General features: G+C 45.1%; 1 protein-coding gene across 1 annotated transcript; it reads left to right on the forward strand.

Moving 5' to 3' along the window:
* Positions 1-8,164: 8,164 nt before the first annotated feature.
* LOC309562744 (uncharacterized protein) lies at positions 8,165-15,400 on the forward strand. Its single transcript, XM_082267033.1, has 6 exons — positions 8,165-8,293; positions 8,560-8,694; positions 8,799-8,892; positions 8,998-9,095; positions 9,206-9,347; positions 14,490-15,400. Exons 1-6 carry the CDS (start codon positions 8,216-8,218, stop codon positions 15,347-15,349), a joined length of 1,407 nt encoding a protein of 468 aa, XP_082123159.1. The 5' UTR covers positions 8,165-8,215; the 3' UTR covers positions 15,350-15,400.
* Positions 15,401-22,347: the final 6,947 nt, after the last annotated feature.

The raw sequence follows: 22,347 nt of genomic DNA on the forward strand, positions 1-22,347 counted from the left end.
CTTCTCCTAATGGGCTATGTAGCCTTCTCCTAATGGGCTACGAAGCCTTCTCCTAATGGGCTACGAAGCCTTCTCCTAATGGGCTACGAATCCTTCTCCTAATGGGCTACGAAGCCTTCTCCTAATGGGCTATGAATCCTTCTCCTAATGGGCTATGAATCCTTCTCCTAATGGGCTACAAAGCCTTCTCCTAATGGGCTACGAAGCCTTCTCCTAATGGGCTATGAAGCCTTCTCCTTATGGGCTATGAAGCCTTCTCCTAATGGGCTACGAAGCCTTCTCCTAATGGGCTTTGAAGCCTTCTCCTAATGGGCTTTGAAGCCTTCTCCTAATGGACTATGAAGCCTTTTCCTAATGGGCTTTGAAGCCTTCTCCTAATGGGCTATGAAGCCTTCTCCTAATGGACTATGAAGCCTTCTCCTAATGGGCTTTGAAGCCTTCTCCTAATGGGCTTTGAAGCCTTCTCCTAATGGGCTTTGAAGCCTTCTCCTAATGGGCTATGAGGCCTTCTCCTCATGGGCTATGAAGCCTTCTCCTAGTGGGCTATGAAGCCTTCTCCTAATGGGCTATGTAGCCTTTTCCTAATAGAATATGTAGGTATGTAGACCCGGGAATGCAAATCATGCACTGGTCCAAATCATTTGGTGGACTGGGGATTATGGTGTGGGATTGTTTTTCAGGGGTTAGGCTTGGCCCCTTAGTTCCAGTGAAGGGATCTTTTAAGTCGTCAGCATACCAAGACCTTTTGGTTAGTATCATGCTCCCAACTTTGTGGGAACAGTTTGGGGATGGCCCCTTCCTGTTCCAACATGGCTGTGCTCCAGTATACAAACCAAGGTCCATAAGGACATGGATGAGCGAGTGTGGGGTGGAGGAACTTGAGCCGTCTGCACAGAGTCCTGACCTCAATCTAATGGAACACCTTTGGGATGAATTAGAGCGGAGACTGCAAGCCAGGCCTTCTTGTCCAACATCAGTGCCTGACCTTCACAAATGCGCTTCTGGAAGAATGGTCAAACATTCCCTTAGACACACTCCTAAACCTTGTGGACAGCCTTCCCAGAAGATTTGAAGCTGTTATAGCTGCAAAGGGTGGGCCAGCTCAATATTGAACCCTACGGACTAACACTGGGATGCCATTAAAAGTCATGTGCGTGTAAAGGCAGGTGTCCCAATAGTTTTGACAATGTTGGTGTATGTGTAAAGCATTGTGTAAATTGATGGTGCTATATAAGATCCTGTAATAAATAAATAAATATGAGAGCTGGGTGAAAAGGCTGAGCGCTGACAGAACACTAAAAAAGATATAAGAGCTGCCTGTTTGTTTTTGGGGAATACATTGGGGGCGGGCACCTTGTTAGTCAGGAAATGGAAGGCGCACCACACCGAAGAATAAGATCTGGGAGTGATTCTCGGTGGGGGTGCTGACCAATCATAATGGCTCTGATCCATCCCAGGTTTTTTTGGTCTGGTGCTCCTTACATTACTGAGTGCCCACCCCCAATGTCCCATAGCCAAACAGGAAGGGAGTGGAAATTCCTCTAAAAAAAGGGAATTCCTTGGGAACCCCCAGGTCACCAGAACTAATGCCCCTTACTTTTCTGGGGACAACCCAAAATGTGGGTAATTTCTTTTACTTTCACTTTGAATGATAATGGTAAATGGGGCAAATAGAGTGTACAAATGTTGAGACGTGAGCCGAAATGTAGTGTTGCTACATCCCCTGAAATTAGTTAACAAAAATAAGGGGGGAAGGAAAAGGACAGTAACCCCCAAGGATAGTAGGACTTTGTAGGCATCCGCTGATTAATCTCGCAAAAAACGTACAGTAATATAGATACAAACACAATGTATTAGTATAAAATTACATAAAAACCATCACAGAGATGAATATGCACAGCAGTGCAACAGTATGCTCCTAAACCAAAATAACCCATATGTGGTCCAACAAATAGCAGGGTCTCTGTCTGAGGACCATAAATTTGGTCGACCTCCTGTGCCTGGATCAACGGGGTTCTAATGTGCAAGTATACCCAAGGAATCGCTACGCGTTTCGCTATGCAACTTCTTCAGGGGATTCCGTTTGAGTTAAAAAGGAACAAAGGGCGCCAAACAATCTCCTGAGAGGGGATTGCAGACAGAGTTGCAGGAACAATAAAGTTGTTCCAAATGGAACTAACATTGCATGTATCTCCTTCCTGTTATGGGGTACCAACTTCCAGGGGTGCCGATCCGGTCACTGTTATGACAATCTCTCCGGGAGATGTTGGAGATGGTTAAGAGGGAGAGGTTGCCTTGAGGGGACATCTCCCAGAGAGGTTGTCATGACAGTGACCGGATCGGCACGGGGGCACAGTGGGCAATAAAAACTGCCAGGGGTTCTAATCCCTCTCCACTCTATCCAAAACTGAAAAAAAATAAGTTTTGCCTTTAGTTATACTTTAATTTTTCTCCCCAGTCAGAAACCCTGAAGCCCTCACCATGTGTGAGAAACCGAGGTAGCACCTACACACCACCCACGATTAGAAGATTGCTCATTGCTAAGATAAAGATCCTTCGACTTGTTCTGTAAATTGAGCCCAACATGTTTGTATTTTTTAATTTTTAGTTTGTTTTTCATTAATAAATATTAAAACCCTCTAAAATCGTTTTTTGCAATTCTTTTGTAATGTCTGGATTTTATCTGAGGTATAATCTTCATGTGTAATCATGGATGTTATGTAAGGCACCCACTAAGGAGCTGCAAGTAGAATGGGGTCCACCACCCTGCACAGCCAGGCACACCAAATCTTCACAGGCACACTTCAGTCAGAGAACAGTCTATTGCTTTGTTTTTATTGAGGGATTAAAACTTGGATAGGGATTGGGAAATTAAGGGATGACCACTTTACTTTAAACAACTTCAGGGACAACTCTTCCTATATACAGTCTATATCAGCCTTTCTCAACCAGTGTGCCACCAGAGGTCCTCAGGTATGCCGCAGGATCATGGGAGAGAAAGGCTATCAGATGAGCCCAATCTCCCGATCCCCTGCCGAACCGTACATCGGAACTGTGAGGGAGCTCTGTCAGCCTCACCAAAGTGAAAGTAAAGGGAGGGGGGGTGTGCTGTGCTCTCTGCTTCCCCCTACAGTGCAGTACCCGGCTAAATGAGGAAAGGTACTGTGCTAGGACATTTTAAAGGGCTTTATACATGTGTCTGTGTGTGTGTGTATGTATGTGTGTATGTGTGTGTGTGTATGTGTAATGTGACAGTGCAGTCAGCTGTGAGCGGGTATGTCAACCAGGATTGTCAGGTTGAGAAGCTCAAGGAGGATTGTTTTATTTGGAGAAAACTGGCTTTTAAGTTTCCTTGTTGTTTTGTAAAGTCCAATTGGGGACCTGGGGCCTGGAGATTTTGCAGCGATCTGGGTGGGAGGAAATCTCCAATCCTGGGACCAGGATTTAGGACTAGCCAGGATACTGATGGTGCAGGTATGGCTTGGTCTTCTTAGGAAAGACAGGACCCAGGGCTCTGGGCTCCACCCTGGCAGACAGGAGGAGCAGAGCACTTGTCGGTGTGTCAGGATTGAGCGCCATTTTGCGTGTGTTCCGCGACACACAGTAACGTGAACCAAGCCTTGGCCAGGAGTGCCTTAAGGCTGAAAATACTTTACAAGGGCGCCCCAACTGGAAAAAAGGTTGAATAACACTGGTCTATATAGACTACTCATCTTCCTCCAGCACTAGCTTGCTTGCACCACTCAGCTGGCACGCTGTTTGGTGAATCTGACAAAAAGGCACTCAGATTTTTGAGCAATAGCTCGTTACAGGCAGGAACCTGAGGTCCTTTGATTGGGTAGCAAAATTCAGTGTCCAGCATACATCCCCGTGGCTACTGATCCCTGCACCACCTCTTAAGGCACTGCCAACCGTCCTGACTGCAGCTGCTTCCTTTCAGTAGCCCTCCAGGCTAATGTCTCCCCACAGTCCTCCCAGACTAACACTTTCTCCACAGTCCTCCCAGACTGATTAAACACCAGCAGAGCCGCTGATAAGCAGGTAGCACCTGCCCTTCTGTACGGGGCCCAGGCCCCATAAGTTCAACAGGGGAGCCTGGAGCAGCAGGAGTGGGTGCAAGTACTAGAACCAATCCCCCTGTGTTTACAATGCTTCCATTTGTGAATGAACAGGGAGCCCCAGTAGAGAGCGCTTCCTGTACGTTCACTCTGCAGCTGAGGCTCTCTCTCTTTTTTTCTCTTTCTGTTAAGTGTCATGGGATTCAGACCCCTGAGTTTTCACCAACCCCCACAGGGCCATTCACAAAATGTAACAAATTAAAAAAACTAAAATTGTAAAAAAGAATTAAAAAAAACATGGTTTACTGTTCCTGTCATCTAGGCTGTTGGGGGCCCCATGATTTCTAACATCAGCCCTGCTCACTAGCCCACCCAGGCGACTTCTCAGGAGATCTCCCGGAGGTGCTGACCTGCTCCCGCTGTCCTCTCTCCTTGCTCTCGTACCTCCAGAAAGGGGATCCTCTGCATGTTGGGGGGGGGATCCTTCCAGCACCCCAGCCCCGGGCCTGAGGTCGACCCCCCCCCAGACTAGGGGGCACCCTGCGAGGGCCTCCGACAGCCTCCTCAGCACTCCATCTTTAACCCAATTGCCCCTGCTGGCATGACTCATGTCTATTTATGAGGTAGCCAGGCCCCCTTCCAGCCCCTTTGCTAGGTCAAGAACCGTTACCTCATAAATTTGCCAAACAGCTCCTCCTAGCCTCCACCCGCTACTTCTGGAAGCTTCTCCAAGGTTCCAAAAAGCAGGGTGAGGACCAGAGATGCTGCTTTCTGAGTCAGCCAGCCTCCCTGAGTCACTCAGCCCTGACCCAAATTCAACCCAGCCTGGCTCTCAGCTAAGCCAAATTTTCCTACACTACAGCCTACTCTACAAAAAAAACTATCTACATCTAGCACAGTAGAGGGTGCTACAGTAAGACAATAGAGGAAAGAGAAAGCAAGCAAAAGGCTGCAGTTTGGAGATCAATGGTTTTGGCTAATGACGGCAGGATAAAAAATTAATTTATAATGGGGTACATCCTGGCAAATGTGAAATTCAGTTTATAGGTGAAGTTTGATGGGCTGAGTCTTTCCTTCACTATTTCTATTTCTTGGAGACTCTCCAATGGTGTGTATGTGCCTACGACAGTTCTCTCCCTCAATATTTGCAGAACCCCCCTTCCTCTTTTTTCATTATGCACACAAATACATCGCAGAGGGTGGTAGCCCTCGTAAAAGGATACGTAAGTACGTATATTCATGAACTCAAAGATCTAAGCATACCAGGGAACAGGGGCTGACTGGCAACTTTTGGCCCAGGGAGGCAAGTACAACCTAGAGGCCCATGGTGCAGAAACTTGGCCCCCCTCCCGCTCTATCTTTCTTCACTGCCTCCTCTTGATCCCTGTCCCAAGCTGAAGCTCCGCTTCAGGTACTCTCTGCTCACCGGGCGGGTGGTCAGGTTGGCCACTTACTCTGTGTTCCCGAACTGGCCGACAGGGGGCAGCCGAGGGCTGCAGTTGAAAGCTGGGTTGGCCAGGGGAGGAAATCCTCTGATGGGGCACAGAGCTGGCCTCTGCTCAGAAATGTTGTACATCATCCATGCCGGGGGAGGGGGGGCAGCCTGCTCTCTTCCTTGTCCTCATTCTACACTCATTCCCGGGGACTTTTCACTCCTCTTCACCAGAAAGCCTTTCGGCATGTCTGCGGCGGTGTGGCCTTTTTACGGGGCAGCAGAGCAGACCAAGAGCAAGTTCCTGCATGAACCCCTGAGATCCAGGGATCTGACCCCTACATCCCTGGGATCATGCTGGGACTTGTAGTCCTTCACTTTTGTGGGAAAACGGGCTAGAGCATTGCAGTTTGTTGTGTATGGGACTGTGCAGCGGCAGACCAGTTATACGCAGCCAAAAGCACCTACAATGGGCACGTGAGAATCAGAACTGGACCATGGAGCAATGGAAGCAGGTGGCCTGGGCTGATGAATTCAATAATGGTTTGAGGAACACAACAACGAGCTTGAGGTGTTGACTTGACTCCCAAATCATTCAGATCTCAGTCTAATCAAGCACTTGTAGGAAGTGCTGGAAAAACAAGTTTGATCCATGGAGGCCCCACCCCGCAAATTACAAGATTTAAAGAATCTGCTACTGACGGATTGGTGCCAGATAACACAGCATACCTTCAGAGGTCTAGTGGAGTCCATGCCTCGGTGGGTCAAGGCTGCTTAGGAGGCAAAAGGAGGATCTGCTCAATAATAGTTGGGTGGTCATTATGGTAATGGTGCTCAGCGTGTGTATATATATATATATATATATATATATATATCACTGGCCACTTTATTAGGTACATAGACTAGTACTGGGCTGGACCCCCTTTTGCCTTCAGAACTGCCTTCATTCTTCGTGGCATAGATTCAACAAGGTGTTGGAAACATTCCTCAGACATGTTAGCATCACGCAGTTGCTGCAGATTTTTCGGCTGCACATCCATGGTACAAAGCTCCTGTTCCACCACATCCCAAAGGTGCTCTATTGGATGAGATGTGGTGAGTGTGAAGGCCATTGGAGGACAGTGTCCTCATTGTCATGTTGAAGAAACCAGTGGTGAGATGATTTGAGCTTTGTGACATGGTGCATTATCCTGCTGGATGGAGCTATCAGAAGATGGGTACACTGTAGTCATAAAGGGATGGACATGGTCAGCAACAATACTCAGGTAGGCCCTGGCGTTTATACAAAGCTCAATTGGTACTAAGGGGACCAAAGTGTGCCAAGAATATATCCCCCACACCATTACACCACCAGCCTGAACCAGTGATACAAGGAAGGATGGATCCATGCTTTCATGTTGTTTACGCCAAATTCTGACCCTACCATCTGAATGTTGTAGCTAAATTCGAGAGTCATCAGACTAGGCAACATTTTTTCAATCTTCTATTCTCCAATTTTGGTGAGCCTGTGCGAATTGTAGCCTCAGTTTCCTGTTCTTAGTGGACAGGAGTGGCACCCGGTGTGGTCTTCTGCTGCTGTAGACCATTTACTTCAACGTTGGATGTGTTGGGCTTTCAGAGATGGTATTCTGCATACCTTGGTTGTAATGAGTGTTTTTTTTCAGTTACTGTTGCCTTTCTATAATCAGGAACCAGTCTGCCCATTCTCCTCTGACCTCTGACCTAACTTTCCTCCACAAAACTGCGGCTCACTGGATATTTTCTCTTTTTCCCACCATTCTCTGTAAACTCGAGAGATGGTTGTGTATGAAAATCTCAGAAATACTCAGACCAGCCCGTCTGCCACCAACAACCATGCCAAATTTTTTTTTCAATTTAGTGTTAGCCTAATCATTATTAACACACTATCAAATTGCTGTTTTAATTCAATTTTTTTTTTTGTCCTGATTTTAAATGAGATATATGAGATAGGAGGGGAGTGGGGATGACCCCATCTATAAGGATATATGATCCATACACACGCACTGCACAAGGCCTCGTTCACACTACGAGGCATTTCTCGGGGCTGCAGTTGCTCTGAGCTCCACAAGGTGTTGATCTCACTTCTACCCAGACAGGAAGTCTCTATGGAAGACAGGAAGTGATGTCAGGTTATAAACAGAAAGACATTGCAGAGGAGGTAATAAGATCTTATTTTATATTTACACCCAGTAACACCCCCCCCCCCCCCGTCATGTTCCGTCCTCTTCGTCCATAGCCACTGTAATGTCTTTTATCTGCAACAGAGGTCAAACACACTATATATATACACCCCAATACCTATTTTTAGTATAAAAACAAGTTAAAAGTACAATAAACACATTGAAAATCCCCCCTCCGCAAGACACGTGTAGAGTGCATAAATATACGTAAACGCCTATAACATGACTTATATTAGACACCCACACATCAAAAGAAGGTTTTTATTGCATTACCTACGTAAAATTGCAGGTATAGTAATCTTTTTCAAGCACCTGTTTTGAGGTTGAACATATTTGATGTTTATTAATTCAACACAGTCATAGTTCCAAACTTCCTCCACACTTTCCAAGTCCAAACTAAAGGCTTTGGATAGAGTTGAGCCTTTGAAGGAATCTCCACTTCTCTTTGAGTTAGAATGATCAGCGAGGCCGTTATATTATCTGTCTACAGAGATCAAAGTCTTGTATGGATCACATCAGTGGGGATGGAGGAGGACCCGAGTCACATGACTAAGAGGATATTAGATCTCACCCTGGAGATCATCTACCTGCTGACCGGAGAGGTGAGGAGGATTCTGGGAGGTCACATGACATCACTCTTATCTCTATTAATAAAACACAGACCTGACCAGAGAGGTGAGGAGGATTCTGGGAGATCACATGACATCACTCTTATCTCTATTAATAAAACAGACCTATCGGAGAGGAGAGGAGGATTCTGGGAGGTCACATGACATCACTCTTATCTCTATTAATAAAACAGACCTATCGGAGAGGAGAGGAGGATTATGGGAGGTCACATGACATTATTGTTGCTTTTTTAAAACAGAGTTTTCCTCCGGTGAAGTCTGGTGACCATTTAACCATCACAGTGCCTTCACCTCATTCTCTGAAACCCAAGAGAAACAATGACAAGAAGATTTTAGATGTCACCCAGAAGATCATTGATCTGCTGACAGGAGAGGTGAGCGGTGCCGGGAATTCTGGGACATTATCCAGTAACAGACAAGGGATGTGTCTGGATGGTGACTGTATCATTGTGTGTGTCAGGTTCCTATAAGGTGTCAGGATGTCACAGCCTCTGTGTGGGAGCATTTAGAAGGACACAAGGATCTCTACAACGACGTCATGATGGAGAATCAGCCGCCCCTCACATCACCGGGTAAGAGGAGACTTTATTATAAAGGAGAGAGCAGTACGGAGATCCCCCATCATCTGATAAACACATAGAAACAATGTATTCAGTCAGTGTGTGTGTTTCCTACAGATGGATCCAGTAATGGGAACCCACCAGAGAGATGTCCAGGTCCTCTGTATTCCCGGGATTCCACACAGGAAGATCACACCATCCCTCACCATCATCAGGTAGGTGGGATTGAATATTCTAAAGCCTACGTGATGGTATTCTTCTACCTTGTCTTTTGTTTTAACGTTTACTTTTAAAAGATGTTATTTATTTTCATTTTGGGGTTTAGGGTGAAGACCTGATTATTATGAAAGTTGAAGTTAAAGAGGAAGAACAGGAGACGTATGTGAGGGGAGCTGAGCAATCTATGGAGGAGGTTGGGATGACCATGAAAAACGAACAGGATGAACCTTCTCTAGATATCAACACAGGTTAGTAACAGACACTATGGAAGAAACAGTTGCTTTGTGGTCCAACAATATTTCTATTAGAATAAAGTATGGTGTTTAACCAAATGTTTTGGAGAATTACAGGTCTTCATATTATCAGATAAGATGAAACTGCATTATATATGGTAGATCAGCAACGTTGGGAAGTCAGTTCATATTGAAAAGTAATCTCCCCTATTGTAATATGAAGGGGTCGCCACTTCCCAATTAGTGTTAGAATGGATGGAGCTCCCAACAAATGAAGTCAAGGCACTGTACACCATATTATAGGTTCATCTTCACCTCTCAATATAACGTCATGTTCCCAACAAATAAGGAGGAGATACTGTACACCATATGAAATGTCCATCTCCATTCCTCAATATAACGTCATGTTCCCAACAAATGAGAAGGAGATACTGTACACCATATGAAAGGTCCATCTCCATTCCTCAATATAACGTCATGTCCCCTACAAATGAGGAGGAGATACTGTACACCATATGAAAGGTCCATCTCCATTCCTCAATATAACGTCATGTTCCCAACAAATGAGAAGGAGATACTGTACACCATATGAAAGGTCCATCTCCATTCCTCAGTATAACGTCATGTTCCCAACAAATAAGGAGGAGATACTGTACACCATATAAAAAGGTCCATCTCCATTCCTCAATATAACGTCATGTCCCCTACAAATGAGGAGGAGATACTGTACACCATATGAAAGGTCCATCTCCATTCCTCAATATAACGTCATGTTCCCAACAAATGAGGAGGAGATACTGTACACCATAGGAAAGGTCCATATCCATTCCTCAATATAACGTCATGTAACCAACAAATGAGGAGGAGATGCTGTACACCATATGAAAGGTCCATCTCCATTCCTCAATATAACGTCATGTCCCCTACAAATGAGGAGGATATACTGTACACCATATGAAAGGTCCATCTCCATTCCTCAATATAACGTCATGTTTCCAACAAATGAGGAGGAGATACTGTACACCATATGAAAGGTCCATCTCCATTCCTCAATATAACGTCATGTAAACCAACAAATGAGGAGGAGATGCTGTACACCATATGAAAGGTCCATCTCCATTCCTCAATATAACGTCATGTCCCCTACAAATGAGGAGGATATACTGTACACCATATGAAAGGTCCATCTCCATTCCTCAATATAACGTCATGTTTCCAACAAATGAGGAGGAGATACTGTACGCCATATGAAAGGGCCATCTCCATTCCTCAATATAACGTCTTGTTGCCAACAAACGAGGAGGAGATACTGTACACCATAGGAAAGGGCCATCTCCATTCCTCAATATAACGTCTTGTTGCCAACAAATGAGGAGGAGATGCTGTACACCATATGAAAGGTCCATCTCCATTCCTCAATATAACGTCATGTCCCCTACAAATGAGGAGGAGATACTGTACACCATATGAAAGATCCATCTCCATTCCTCAATATAACGTCATGTTCCCAACAAATGAGGAGGAGATACTGTACACCATATGAAAGGCCCACCTCCCTTCCTCATTATAACGTCATGTTCCCAACAAATGAGGAGGAGATACTGTACACCATCAGGGCCGGCGCTACCAGTAAGGCGACTAAGGCAGCTGCCTAGGGCGCAGCTTAACAGGGGGCGCCGCCATCCTGCACCCCGAATCAGTAGTGGACCTGCCGGTGTGGCACTCCTCATGCTGTGCCGCCTGAGCGCTACAGCAAGCGAGCCTCAGGCAGCACACACCACTAGTCTAGAGCGCACATTAGAATAGTTGGGGCGCCAGAAGTGCCCTCCATAGAATCCTGGGGATCCAGCTCGGCGCTCACTGCACTCCGGTCTCCGCCCCTCCAGCTGATTTCTGCTTGAAGAAGATCAGGAGCCGATCTCCAATCACACTCAGGGAGCTGGGCTTGTGCCTCTCCAGACGCCCCCCCCCCCCCCCTCTGCTCCGTGTTCAACTTCTGGCAGAAGCAGATTGCTGGACACCGGACAGTCTCCCATCCCCCATCACATGCCGAGGACAGCATGCAAGGTGAGACGATGTGTGTCCCGTCCTCTCCCACCCCTCAAACAGACAACACAGTACACTCCCCCAACCGGACACTGGCCTCACTCTTCATACATGGGGGGCTGCATTGTATGATATTGGGGGGGGCTGTATTGTATCATGGAGGGGGGGGGCTGTATTGTATGATATAGAGGGGGCTGCCTGCATTGTATCATGGAGGGGGCTGTATTGTATGATATGGAGGGGGCTGTATTGTATGATATGGAGGGGGCTGTATTGTATGATATGGAGGGGGCTGCCTCTGCATTGTATCATGGGGGGGGGGGGGGGGGCTGCATTGTATGATATGGAGGGGGCTGCATTGTATCATATCGAGGGGGCTGCATTGTATCATATCGAGGGGGCTGCATTGTATCATATCGAGGGGGCTGCATTGTATGATATGGAGGGGGCTGCATTGTATGATATGGAGGGGGCTGCATTGTATGATATGGAGGGGGCTGCATTGTATGATATGGAGGGGGCTGCATTGTATGATATGGAGGGGGCTGCATTGTATCATATGGAGGGGGCTGCATTGTATGATATGGAGGGGGCTGCATTGTATCATAGCAGCCCCCTCCATATCATACAATACAGCCCCCCCCCATGATACAATGCAGCCCCCTCCATATGATACAATGCAGCCCCTTCCATATCATACAATGCAGCCCCCTCCATATGATACAATGCAGCCCCCTCCATATAATACAATGCAGCCCCTTCCATATAATACAATGCAGCCCCTTCCATATAATACAATGCAGCCCCTTCCATATAATACAATGCAGCCCCCTCCATATAATACAATGCAGCCCCTTCCATATCATACAATGCAGCCCCCTCCATATAATACAATGCAGCCCCTTCCATATAATACAATGCAGCCCCTTCCATATAATACAATGCAGCCCCCTCCATATGATACAATGCAGCCCCTTCCATATCATACAATGCAGCCCCCTCCATATGATACAATGCAGCCCCCTCCATATAATACAATGCAGCCCCTTCCATATAATACAATGCAGCCCCTTCCATATAATACAATGCAGCCCCTTCCATATAATACAATGCAGCCCCTTCCATATAATACAATGCAGCCCCTTCCATATAATACAATGCAGCCCCTCCATATCATACAATGCAGCCCCTTCCATATAATACAATGCAGCCCCTTCCATATAATACAATGCAGCCCCCTCCATATCATACAATGCAGCCCCTTCCATATAATACAATGCAGCCCCCTCCATATCATACAATGCAGCCCCTTCCATATAATACAATGCAGCCCCTTCCATATCATACAATGCAGCCCCCTCCATATAATACAATGCAGCCCCCTCCATATAATACAATGCAGCCCCCCCCATATCATACAATGCAGCCCCTTCCATATCATACAATGCAGCCCCCTCCATATAATACAATGCAGCCCCCTCCATATCATACAATGCAGCCCCTTCCATATCATACAATGCAGCCCCCTCCATATAATACAATGCAGCCCCTTCCATATAATACAATGCAGCCCCTTCCATATAATACAATGCAGCCCCCTCCATATAATACAATGCAGCCCCCTCCATATCATACAATGCAGCCCCTTCCATATAATACAATGCAGCCCCCTCCATATCATACAATGCAGCCCCTTCCATATAATACAATGCAGCCCCTTCCATATCATACAATGCAGCCCCTTCCATATAATACAATGCAGCCCCTTCCATATAATACAATGCAGCCCCTTCCATATAATACAATGCAGCCCCCTCCATATGATACAATGCAGCCCCTTCCATATATCATATGGAGGGGGCTGCATTGTATCATATGGAAGGGGCTGCATTGTATCATGGGGGGGCTGTATTGTAGGATATGGAGGGGCTGTATGATATGGAGGGGGCTGCATTGTATGATATGGGGAGGTTGTTTTGTGCAGGCTGTATTGTGTGATATGGGAGGTGTGCTGTATTATATGGGGGGGGGGGCTGTATTGTGTGATATGGGGGGGCTGTGTATAATGGACAGTGTCCCCGTCTACCCAAATGCTGACCTCGTCTGACTGATGGTGATCTGTGATTGGCTGTCTCCATGACCTTATTCACATGGATGGCGGTGAAGCTGCATTATTACCAACCACCAACTGGGAGGAGAAGCTGAGGTTGGTGGGGACTGTACACAGGTCACAGCAGAAATTACCCCCCATCAGTGTTCCTTTAAACTGCTTCCCACCTCACTACATCAACCACTGTGCTCACACTTGCGTAATGCAGAGATCTTCTGGCTCTTGGCTGATGTAGTGAAGGTAGGTCATATGGGGGGGGGGGGGGGGGGGCGGCAATTTTTATTTTGCCTAGGGCGGCAAAAATCCTTGCACCGGCCCTGTACACCATCACCATAGGAAAGGTCCATCTCCATTCCTCAATATAACGTCATGTAACCAACAAATGAGGAGGAGATACTGTACACCATATGAAAGGTCCATCTCCATTCCTCAATATAACGTCATGCTCCCAACAAATGAGGAGGAGATACTGTACACCATATGAAAGGTCCATCTCCGTTCCTCAATATAACGTCACGTCCCCTACAAATGAGGAGGAGATACTGTACACCATATGAAAGGTCCATCTCCATTCCTCAATATAACGTCATGCTCCCAACAAATGAGGAGGAGATACTGTACACCATATGAAAGGTCCATCTCCCTTCCTCATTATAACGTCATGTTCCCAACAAATGAGGAGGAGATACTGTACACCATATGAAAGGTCCATCTCCATTCCTCAATATAACGTCATGCTCCCAACAAATGAGGAGGAGATACTGTACACCCTATGAAAGTTCCATCTCCATTCCTCAATATAACGTCATGTTCCCAACAAATGAGGAGGAGATACTGTACACCATATGAAATGCCCACCTCCCTTCCTCATTATAACGTCTTGTTGCCAACAAACGAGGAGATACTGTACACCATATAAAAGGTCCACCTCCGTGTTTTGCAACTGTCATGACTCTTTAACTACTGACACTTTTACCATTTATTATAATTTGATTTTTTAGCAGATGGACTCCATGTCGGGAGAACTCTGGAGATACATCCAATCTCATCTGCTGGTTGTAAATCAGAAGATAATGGCACTTCAATGTCTGGAACTTCAGTTACTCAAAATATACCTGGCAGGTCTTATCATTTGGAGAGGTCACAAGAGGCATCTAATCCTGAAATATCTTCTGATCAATCACCTAAGATGACTTCAGATATCCATAGGAGATCTCACAGTGTGGATAGATCTACAGATCCTTCAAATCCCAAAGAATCTGCTTTCACCCCAAAAGATGAGAGTTCATTGTCTTGTTTGGGGTGCGGGAAATCTTTCACGACGAGGTCCGAACTTTTCACCCATCTCAGATCTCACACCAGTGTAACGTTTACGTGTTCAGAGTGCGGGGAGACTTTCTCTCAAAAGTGCGATCTTGATGCACACAGGAGAACTCACAGGAAAGAGAATTCTTATTCATGTTCAGAGTGCGGGAAATGTTTCACAGAGAAGAGAGCCCTTGTTACCCACCAGAGAAGTCACACGGGTGAACGCCCCTTTTCATGCCCAGAGTGTGGGAAAGGCTTCACTCAGAAAGGAAGCCTTCTCACGCACCAGAGAAGCCACACGGGCGAATGCCCTTATTCATGTTCAGACTGCGGGAAATCTTTCACCGTCAAAGGCAAACTACTCGCACACCAGAGAAGTCACACGGGCGAGCGTCCTTTCTCCTGTGCCGAGTGCGGGAAATGTTTCACTCAGAAAGGAAGCCTCCTTTATCACCAGAGGATTCACACGGGCGAGCGTCCTTATTCCTGCTCAGAGTGCGGGAAATGTTTTACACATAAAGGAAATCTAATTAGACATCAGAGCACACACTGATATTGTTGGCCAATGTGCGGAAACGTGTCCGAGGAGGTTTAGATCAGTCCAAATAACCACATACGGGCCGCCCGCCGCAGTTTTACATCGGTACTTTGACGCTAAATACCGGGGTTATGGCAGCAGATAGCTGTCATAACCCCGGTATTTTTTTAAACGGCGGGCGGTCCACTTTAACATAAGGGAGGTCCCAGCGGTGGATTCGCCATGGGATCACCTTCATGGGCGGCGAGAGAGGTGCCCCCCATCCCTCCCGCCGCTTCCCGGTCATTTTCCCCGCTTACCTGACCTGTCGGTAGTGGGGAAAACAGTCCGGTTCTCTCGGGTGCTGTGCAAGAAGTCGAGTGAGGGCAAGCTGGCCCCCACTCCACTCTGTGGTCTTGGAGGACTGGAGCGACATCATACGTCACTTCCTCCCAACGTATTTAAAGAGGTCTTTTTTTTTCTTCATGAAAAAAAATACTTTTTTTTTTTTTAGTGTAGATGTGAGGTATTTTTGACCCCAGATCTCACATTAAAGAGGACTTGTCCTGCTTATTTCTATTACAAGGGATATATACATTCCTTGCAATAGGAATAAAAGTGATAAAAAAAAAAAAACAGTGTAAAAAAAAAATATATATAAAAATAAATAGGAAAAAAAAACAGTGTAAAAATAAAAGATAAAATAAATAGGAAAAAATAGATAAATTAAAGCGCCCCATCCCTGTTAGTTTGCGTGCAGAAGCGAACACATATGTAAAGCATGTTCAAACCACACATGTGAGGCATCGCCACGATCGTTAGAGCGAGAGCAATAATTCTAGCCCTAGACCTCCTCTGTAATTCTAAGCTGGTAATTTGTAGAAATTTTGCCTGTTGGGGATTTTTAAGTACCAATGTTTGTCGCCATTCCACGAGCGTGCGCAATTTTGAACCATGACATGTTGGGTATCTATTTACTCGGCGTAACATTATCTTTCACATTAAAGAAAGAAATTGGGCTAAGTTTACTGTTTTCTTTTTTTTTTATTCAAAAAAGTGTATTTTTTCCCAAAAAATTGTGTTTGCAAGAACGTTGCGCAAATACGGTGTGATAAAAAAATATTGCAATGATCTCCATTTTATTCTCTAGGGTCTCTGCTAGAAATATATATATATGGGAGGGTGCATGGGATCAGTAGAGGGCCAATCAGCACTGTCCAGAGGGTCAGGGGTCCTGCAGCCTCATAGGACAATCAGAGTAGAATGAAAACTTCTCCCACAAGCCTTAACAAGACACTGATCGAAGACACCATGGTAACCGGGCACTGTGCTGTGAGGGATTACCATGGTAACTGGGCAGTGTGCTGTGAAGTGTCACCATGGCAACTGGGCAGTGTGCTTTGAGAGGTCACCATGGTAACCGGGAGGGGTAACCGGGCAGTGTGCTGTGAGGTCTAACACGTTGGACCACCTTTAGCTTTGATTACGGCACGCAAGATCTTGTATTGATGATGGGAGAGTCGGACCACTGTGCAAAGCCTTCTCCAGCACATCCCAAAAATTCTCAATGGGGTTCAGTTCTGGACTCTGAGGTGGCCAATCCATGTGTGAAAATGATGTCTCATCCTCCCTGAACCACTCTTACAAAATTTGAATCCTGGCATTGTCATCTTGGAATATACCCGTGCCATCAGGGAAGGAAAAATCCATTGATGGAATAACCTGGTCATTCAGTATATTCAGGTAGTCAGCTGACCTCATTCTTTGGGCACATCCAATAGGATTATAGTGAAAAAACTATCAGCGCAAGACTAAGTGAAATTCAAATGTGTATAAATGTGCTAGAATAAATCAATATATAAATCCGGCTGCATACACAAATTGTGTCCACACCTCACAACAAAAACATAAAAATCAAAAAACGTGCTGCGCCAGAAGTGCACAAAAATAATAAGTGATTAATGAATCAACAAGTGTTATCAACAAAATATAGTGTCCATCATATGTGCTCTGATGAAACATAAATGTTCATATAAAGTGCTCCAAAGTAATGATTAGTATATCCAGGTGATGACAGGACAGCCTCAATCCCTTGTGAATCAAGCAGGAACCACCAGTGTGTGAACTCCCTCCACCAGTAAGATTGGCCTCTCACCTTGATACCAGACCCAAACGGGCCAGCATGAGCATATCAGGGGATAAACAGACTATCACAGGTAACCTCTCCAGCCTTCACATTTGTTGGGCACTCAGCCGTGCCTGCTGTTATGGCATTCAGTGTTAGAGAGTAGCACCCGAGCGATCGGCGTCAGGCACGCAGGCTCCGCCTCCCTATACGCGTTACGCCTGGAGCGTGGGCTCCGTTTGGCTTCTTCGGTAGGGGTGAAGTTTGCGTGTCCAGCCTCGCCTATTTACCAATGCTGCTAACGGTGGATTGGCCAGCGGTCACATGTCCTCCTCACTCTGAGCTATGCACAGGACACCGGAACCAAAAGATACACTTCCTGTGATCTTCGGTGTCACTAGCTATTATATCGAGGGGGCAATTTGAAACATATATAGATCTACTAAATCACTACCAGAGACCGCGTGACTGCGCCGCCATCCCCTGGGTGTTTCTCCTAAAATCATCGCATAAAAACATCTTTATTACATAAAATCGCATCATAAAATCGCATTAAATCAAATTATTGCCATAATGTTAAAAACTCACAAAATATATTATTGGTAAAAGTGGAATACCTCTAATATATTGCTAATTCTATAAAATGACACAAAAAAAAAAATATTTTATGTATATAAAAATATATAAAAATTAAAAATCTGTATAAAAACTATGACAAATGTCTATATATTAAATGATGAATAGTGAGTGAATCTACAGATATTTCAGGGAGGGGGGGCTATCTATCACTAATGAAGCAGTTGAGGTCAAAATCCTTATTTAACCCCCTGGGTGCCAATACTTTCGTCTCATACACCCAGAAGGACTCTCTTCTGCTTAATTGTCGAATGTAGTTTCCCCCCCTCCAATGTGGCTGGACATGTTCAATTCCCCAAAACTTTAGAGAATGAGGGTTTCTATCATGGACTTCTCTAAAGTGCTTGGGCACGCTGTGTGACACCTCACCCTTTTTTATATTTTTGATGTGTTCTCCTATTCTTACGTTCAGGGGTCGTGATGTGCGACCCACATATTGGAGTCCACAGCCACACTCCATCATGTAGACCACCGGATCCGGATAGAAACTGGAAAACAGTATTTTTCATACGCTTAGGGGGATCGGTTAGCACCGGGAGTGGTAGATCCCCCTAAGCGTATGAAAAATACTGTTTTCCAGTTTCTATCCGGATTTTTTGCATGTGGGAAATGCGGTGTCTGTCGACAAACGAGGAAAAACATAAAGAAAAGAAAATCGTTTAAATCTAACAGCACAGGCAACGAATACCATATTAAAGATTTAATTACATGTACCACCATTGGGGTGGTCTACATGATGGAGTGTGGCTGTGGACTCCAATATGTGGGTCGCACATCACGACCCCTGAACGTAAGAATAGGAGAACACATCAAAAATATAAAAAAGGGTGAGGTGTCACACAGCGTCTCCAAGCACTTTAGAGAAGTCCATGATAGAAACCCTCATTCTCTAAAGTTTTGGGGAATTGAACATGTCCAGCCACATTGGAGGGGGGGAAACTACATTCGACAATTAAGCAGAAGAGAGTCCTTCTGGGTGTATGAGACGAAAGTATTGGCACCCAGGGGGTTAAATAAGGATTTTGACCTCAACTGCTTCATTAGTGATAGATAGCCCCCCCTCCCTGAAATATCTGTAGATTCACTCACTATTCATCATTTAATATATAGACATTTGTCATAGTTTTTATACAGATTTTTAATTTTTATATATTTTTATATACATAAAATATTTTTTTTTTTGTGTCATTTTATAGAATTAGCAATATATTAGAGGTATTCCACTTTTACCAATAATATATTTTGTGAGTTTTTAACATTATGGCAATAATTTGATTTAATGCGATTTTATGATGCGATTTTATGTAATAAAGATGTTTTTATGCGATGATTTTAGGAGAAACACCCGGGGGATGGCGGCGCAGTCACGCGGTCTCTGGTAGTGATTTAGTAGATCTATATATGTTTCAAATTGCCCCCTCGATATAATAGCTAGTGACACCGAAGATCACAGGAAGTGTATCTTTTGGTTCCGGTGTCCTGTGCATAGCTCAGAGTGAGGAGGACATGTGACCGCTGGCCAATCCACCGTTAGCAGCATTGGTAAATAGGCAAGGCTGGACACGCAAACTTCACCCCTACCGAAGAAGCCAAACGGAGCCCACGCTCCAGGCGTAACGCGTATAGGGAGGCGGAGCCTGCGTGCCTGACGCCGATCGCTCGGGTGCTACTCTCTAACACTGAATGCCATAACAGCAGGCACGGCTGAGTGCCCAACAAATGTGAAGGCTGGAGAGGTTACCTGTGATAGTCTGTTTATCCCCTGATATGCTCATGCTGGCCCGTTTGGGTCTGGTATCAAGGTGAGAGGCCAATCTTACTGGTGGAGGGAGTTCACACACTGGTGGTTCCTGCTTGATTCACAAGGGATTGAGGCTGTCCTGTCATCACCTGGATATACTAATCATTACTTTGGAGCACTTTATATGAACATTTATGTTTCATCAGAGCACATATGATGGACACTATATTTTGTTGATAACACTTGTTGATTCATTAATCACTTATTCTTTTTGTGCACTTCTGGCGCAGCACGTTTTTTGATTTTTACATCCAATAGGATTGTTACTGCATGCTTAGTTTAGTTAGTTGCTTAGTTAATTCCAGGTGGGGACTTTTTTTTTGGCCAGGCAGTGTATCTCAAGCTAACAGTACATTAGTGTGATCTGTAACTTGGTCAGTAAGGAAATGTCCCCTTAACTTGTTGATCAATGAAGAAGTGCCCTGTTACGTTGGTGGGTTCTTTGGGAGAAGAAACTCTTTAAGCCTCGTACACACGCGTCGAAAATCGGCAGGGAATTTTCGTCCGACGACCGATCCGCCGATTTTCGGCTTGTTAGTATGATGCTTCCGACAACCGACTCCGACTTTTCGGCCGAAAAAAATCTGGTGTGCAGGCTATAAAATTTATCTCCGCCGTCAAAACACGGCCGATTTTCGTGCAGTCAGTACCGATTTCGACAGGGAAAAATCTGATGAGCAAGTCTGGGCATGCTCAGAGAAGAAAGAACACAAAGAAAGCAAACCAACACATGACATCACTTCTGAAGTAGAATTTTGTCGGGCGAGAAAATTCGTTTGCAGTCTAGGCACATTCCAACCAACAAAACACCACTCTGGGCAAAAGACGGACGACCGGTCGGCCGATAATCGTTGCGTGTGTACGAGGCTTTAGATTGGTGGTTAGCGGTAGAAGGGCCCCCTTACAGACAGCTAAAAAACGAATTGGAATCAGTTACTCACCTGAAAAGATGAGAGGAAAGGATCTACTGGTCACACTGCCAAGGAGGAACCCTTAAAATAATTTTCTGATCTTAATGAACACCTGTCTAAATTATATCTGCAAGAATTGTTGGTCAGCAAGGAAGTGCCCCATTACCCTGGAGTTCGGTAAGAAGACATCACCTTACATTGAAAGTCAGTAAAGAAAATGTCCCCTTTCAGTGGTGGTCAATGAAGAAGCGCCCTACTATTTTGGTGGCCATTGAGAGAAGAAACTTTTTATATTGGTGATTAGTGGCACGTTGTAAAAAACCCCCTTTACAGACAGTAAAAAATATCAATGGTATCAGTTACTTACCTGTAAAGAGTAAAGGACCTACTGGTCCCACAGCCAAGAAGGAACCCTTGAAATATTAATCATTTCAGGTCTCTGGGACTTCTTCTTAAATTATATCTCCAACTCATGGTACAGTGTGATTTGTAATGTGTACATTAGTGGGTTATACAGGTTCAACTACCAAGAAGGAACACTTAAAATAGACTTCTGGTCTTAAGGCCCATACACACAATAAGAAAATCTGAAGGGAAAATTTGTCCGGCGACCGATGTGCCGATTTTCGGATTGTTAGTACGGTGCTTTCGACAGCCAACTCCGACTTTTCAGGCTGACAAAATCCTGATGTGCAGGCTATAACATTTTTGTTGTCCGTAATACAACGTCCGATTTTCGTCTCATTAGTACAGATTTCGACGGAAAAAAATCTTAAGAGCAAGACTAGGCATGCTCAGAGACGAAAGAACACATACAAAACAATCCAACACATGACATCACTTCTGAAGTAGAATTCTGTCGTACGGGAAAATTCTTATGAAAATAACCTCTTCACTTTCCACGTCAGACTAGCATGCCACAAAAAACGGACGACAGATCATTCGATAATCTTATCGTGTGTACAGGGCTTAAGGGAACACCTGTCCAAATTATATTTCTAGAGCCATTGCTGGTCAGTAAGGAAGTGCCCCTTACTGGTCAGTAAAAAAAAACCCTTACATTGGTGGTCTGTAAAGAAAATGTCCTCTTACATTGGTGGTTATTTTGGTGGTCATTAGGAGAAGAAACTGTTTAGATTGGTGGTTAGTGGTAGAAGGGTCTACTGGTCTTGCTCTGATGGCTCAGCCAAGCGAAGTTGGGGTTGTAACAGTGTAGGCACCATCAAGCAGGGGCCAGTCCACCATTGCTCAAGAAACCCCTAGCCACCGCTGGAGGAATCCTGGTTGAGAAAAGATCTTTTAAGTGTACATGGAGACACTACAATGTCCAATTGAATAGTCCCGCTTCGACTGTTTCAATTTCACTTCCCGTTTTCCATTTATTCGTTTTGCAAGTTTATGAATTTGATACATAATCAAATTATTTGTTTTTGGTTTACATCACTAACACAGGAAGTGAGGGGTGGTTGGGGGAGCTTTTTTTTTTGGGGGGGGGGGGGAGCAATGATTAGGCAGAGAAGCCTGGTAACCCCTAGACTATATTGTATATGGGGGAAAGATT

The sequence above is a fragment of the Pelophylax lessonae genome, assembly GCF_965119305.1.
Source record: "Pelophylax lessonae genome assembly, chromosome: 9".
Taxonomy (NCBI): Eukaryota; Metazoa; Chordata; class Amphibia; order Anura; family Ranidae; genus Pelophylax; species Pelophylax lessonae.

Excerpts from the sequence above, each read along its gene's own strand:
- LOC309562744 (XM_082267033.1), top strand. The coding sequence starts at position 8,216 with ATGGAGGAGGACCCGAGTCACATGACTAAGAGGATATTAGATCTCACC. Across the intron at positions 8,294-8,559 it reads TCTACCTGCTGACCGGAGAG|AGTTTTCCTCCGGTGAAGTC; the intron begins GTGAGGAGGATT and ends TTTTTAAAACAG. Across the intron at positions 9,348-14,489 it reads TTCTCTAGATATCAACACAG|CAGATGGACTCCATGTCGGG; the intron begins GTTAGTAACAGA and ends TTGATTTTTTAG.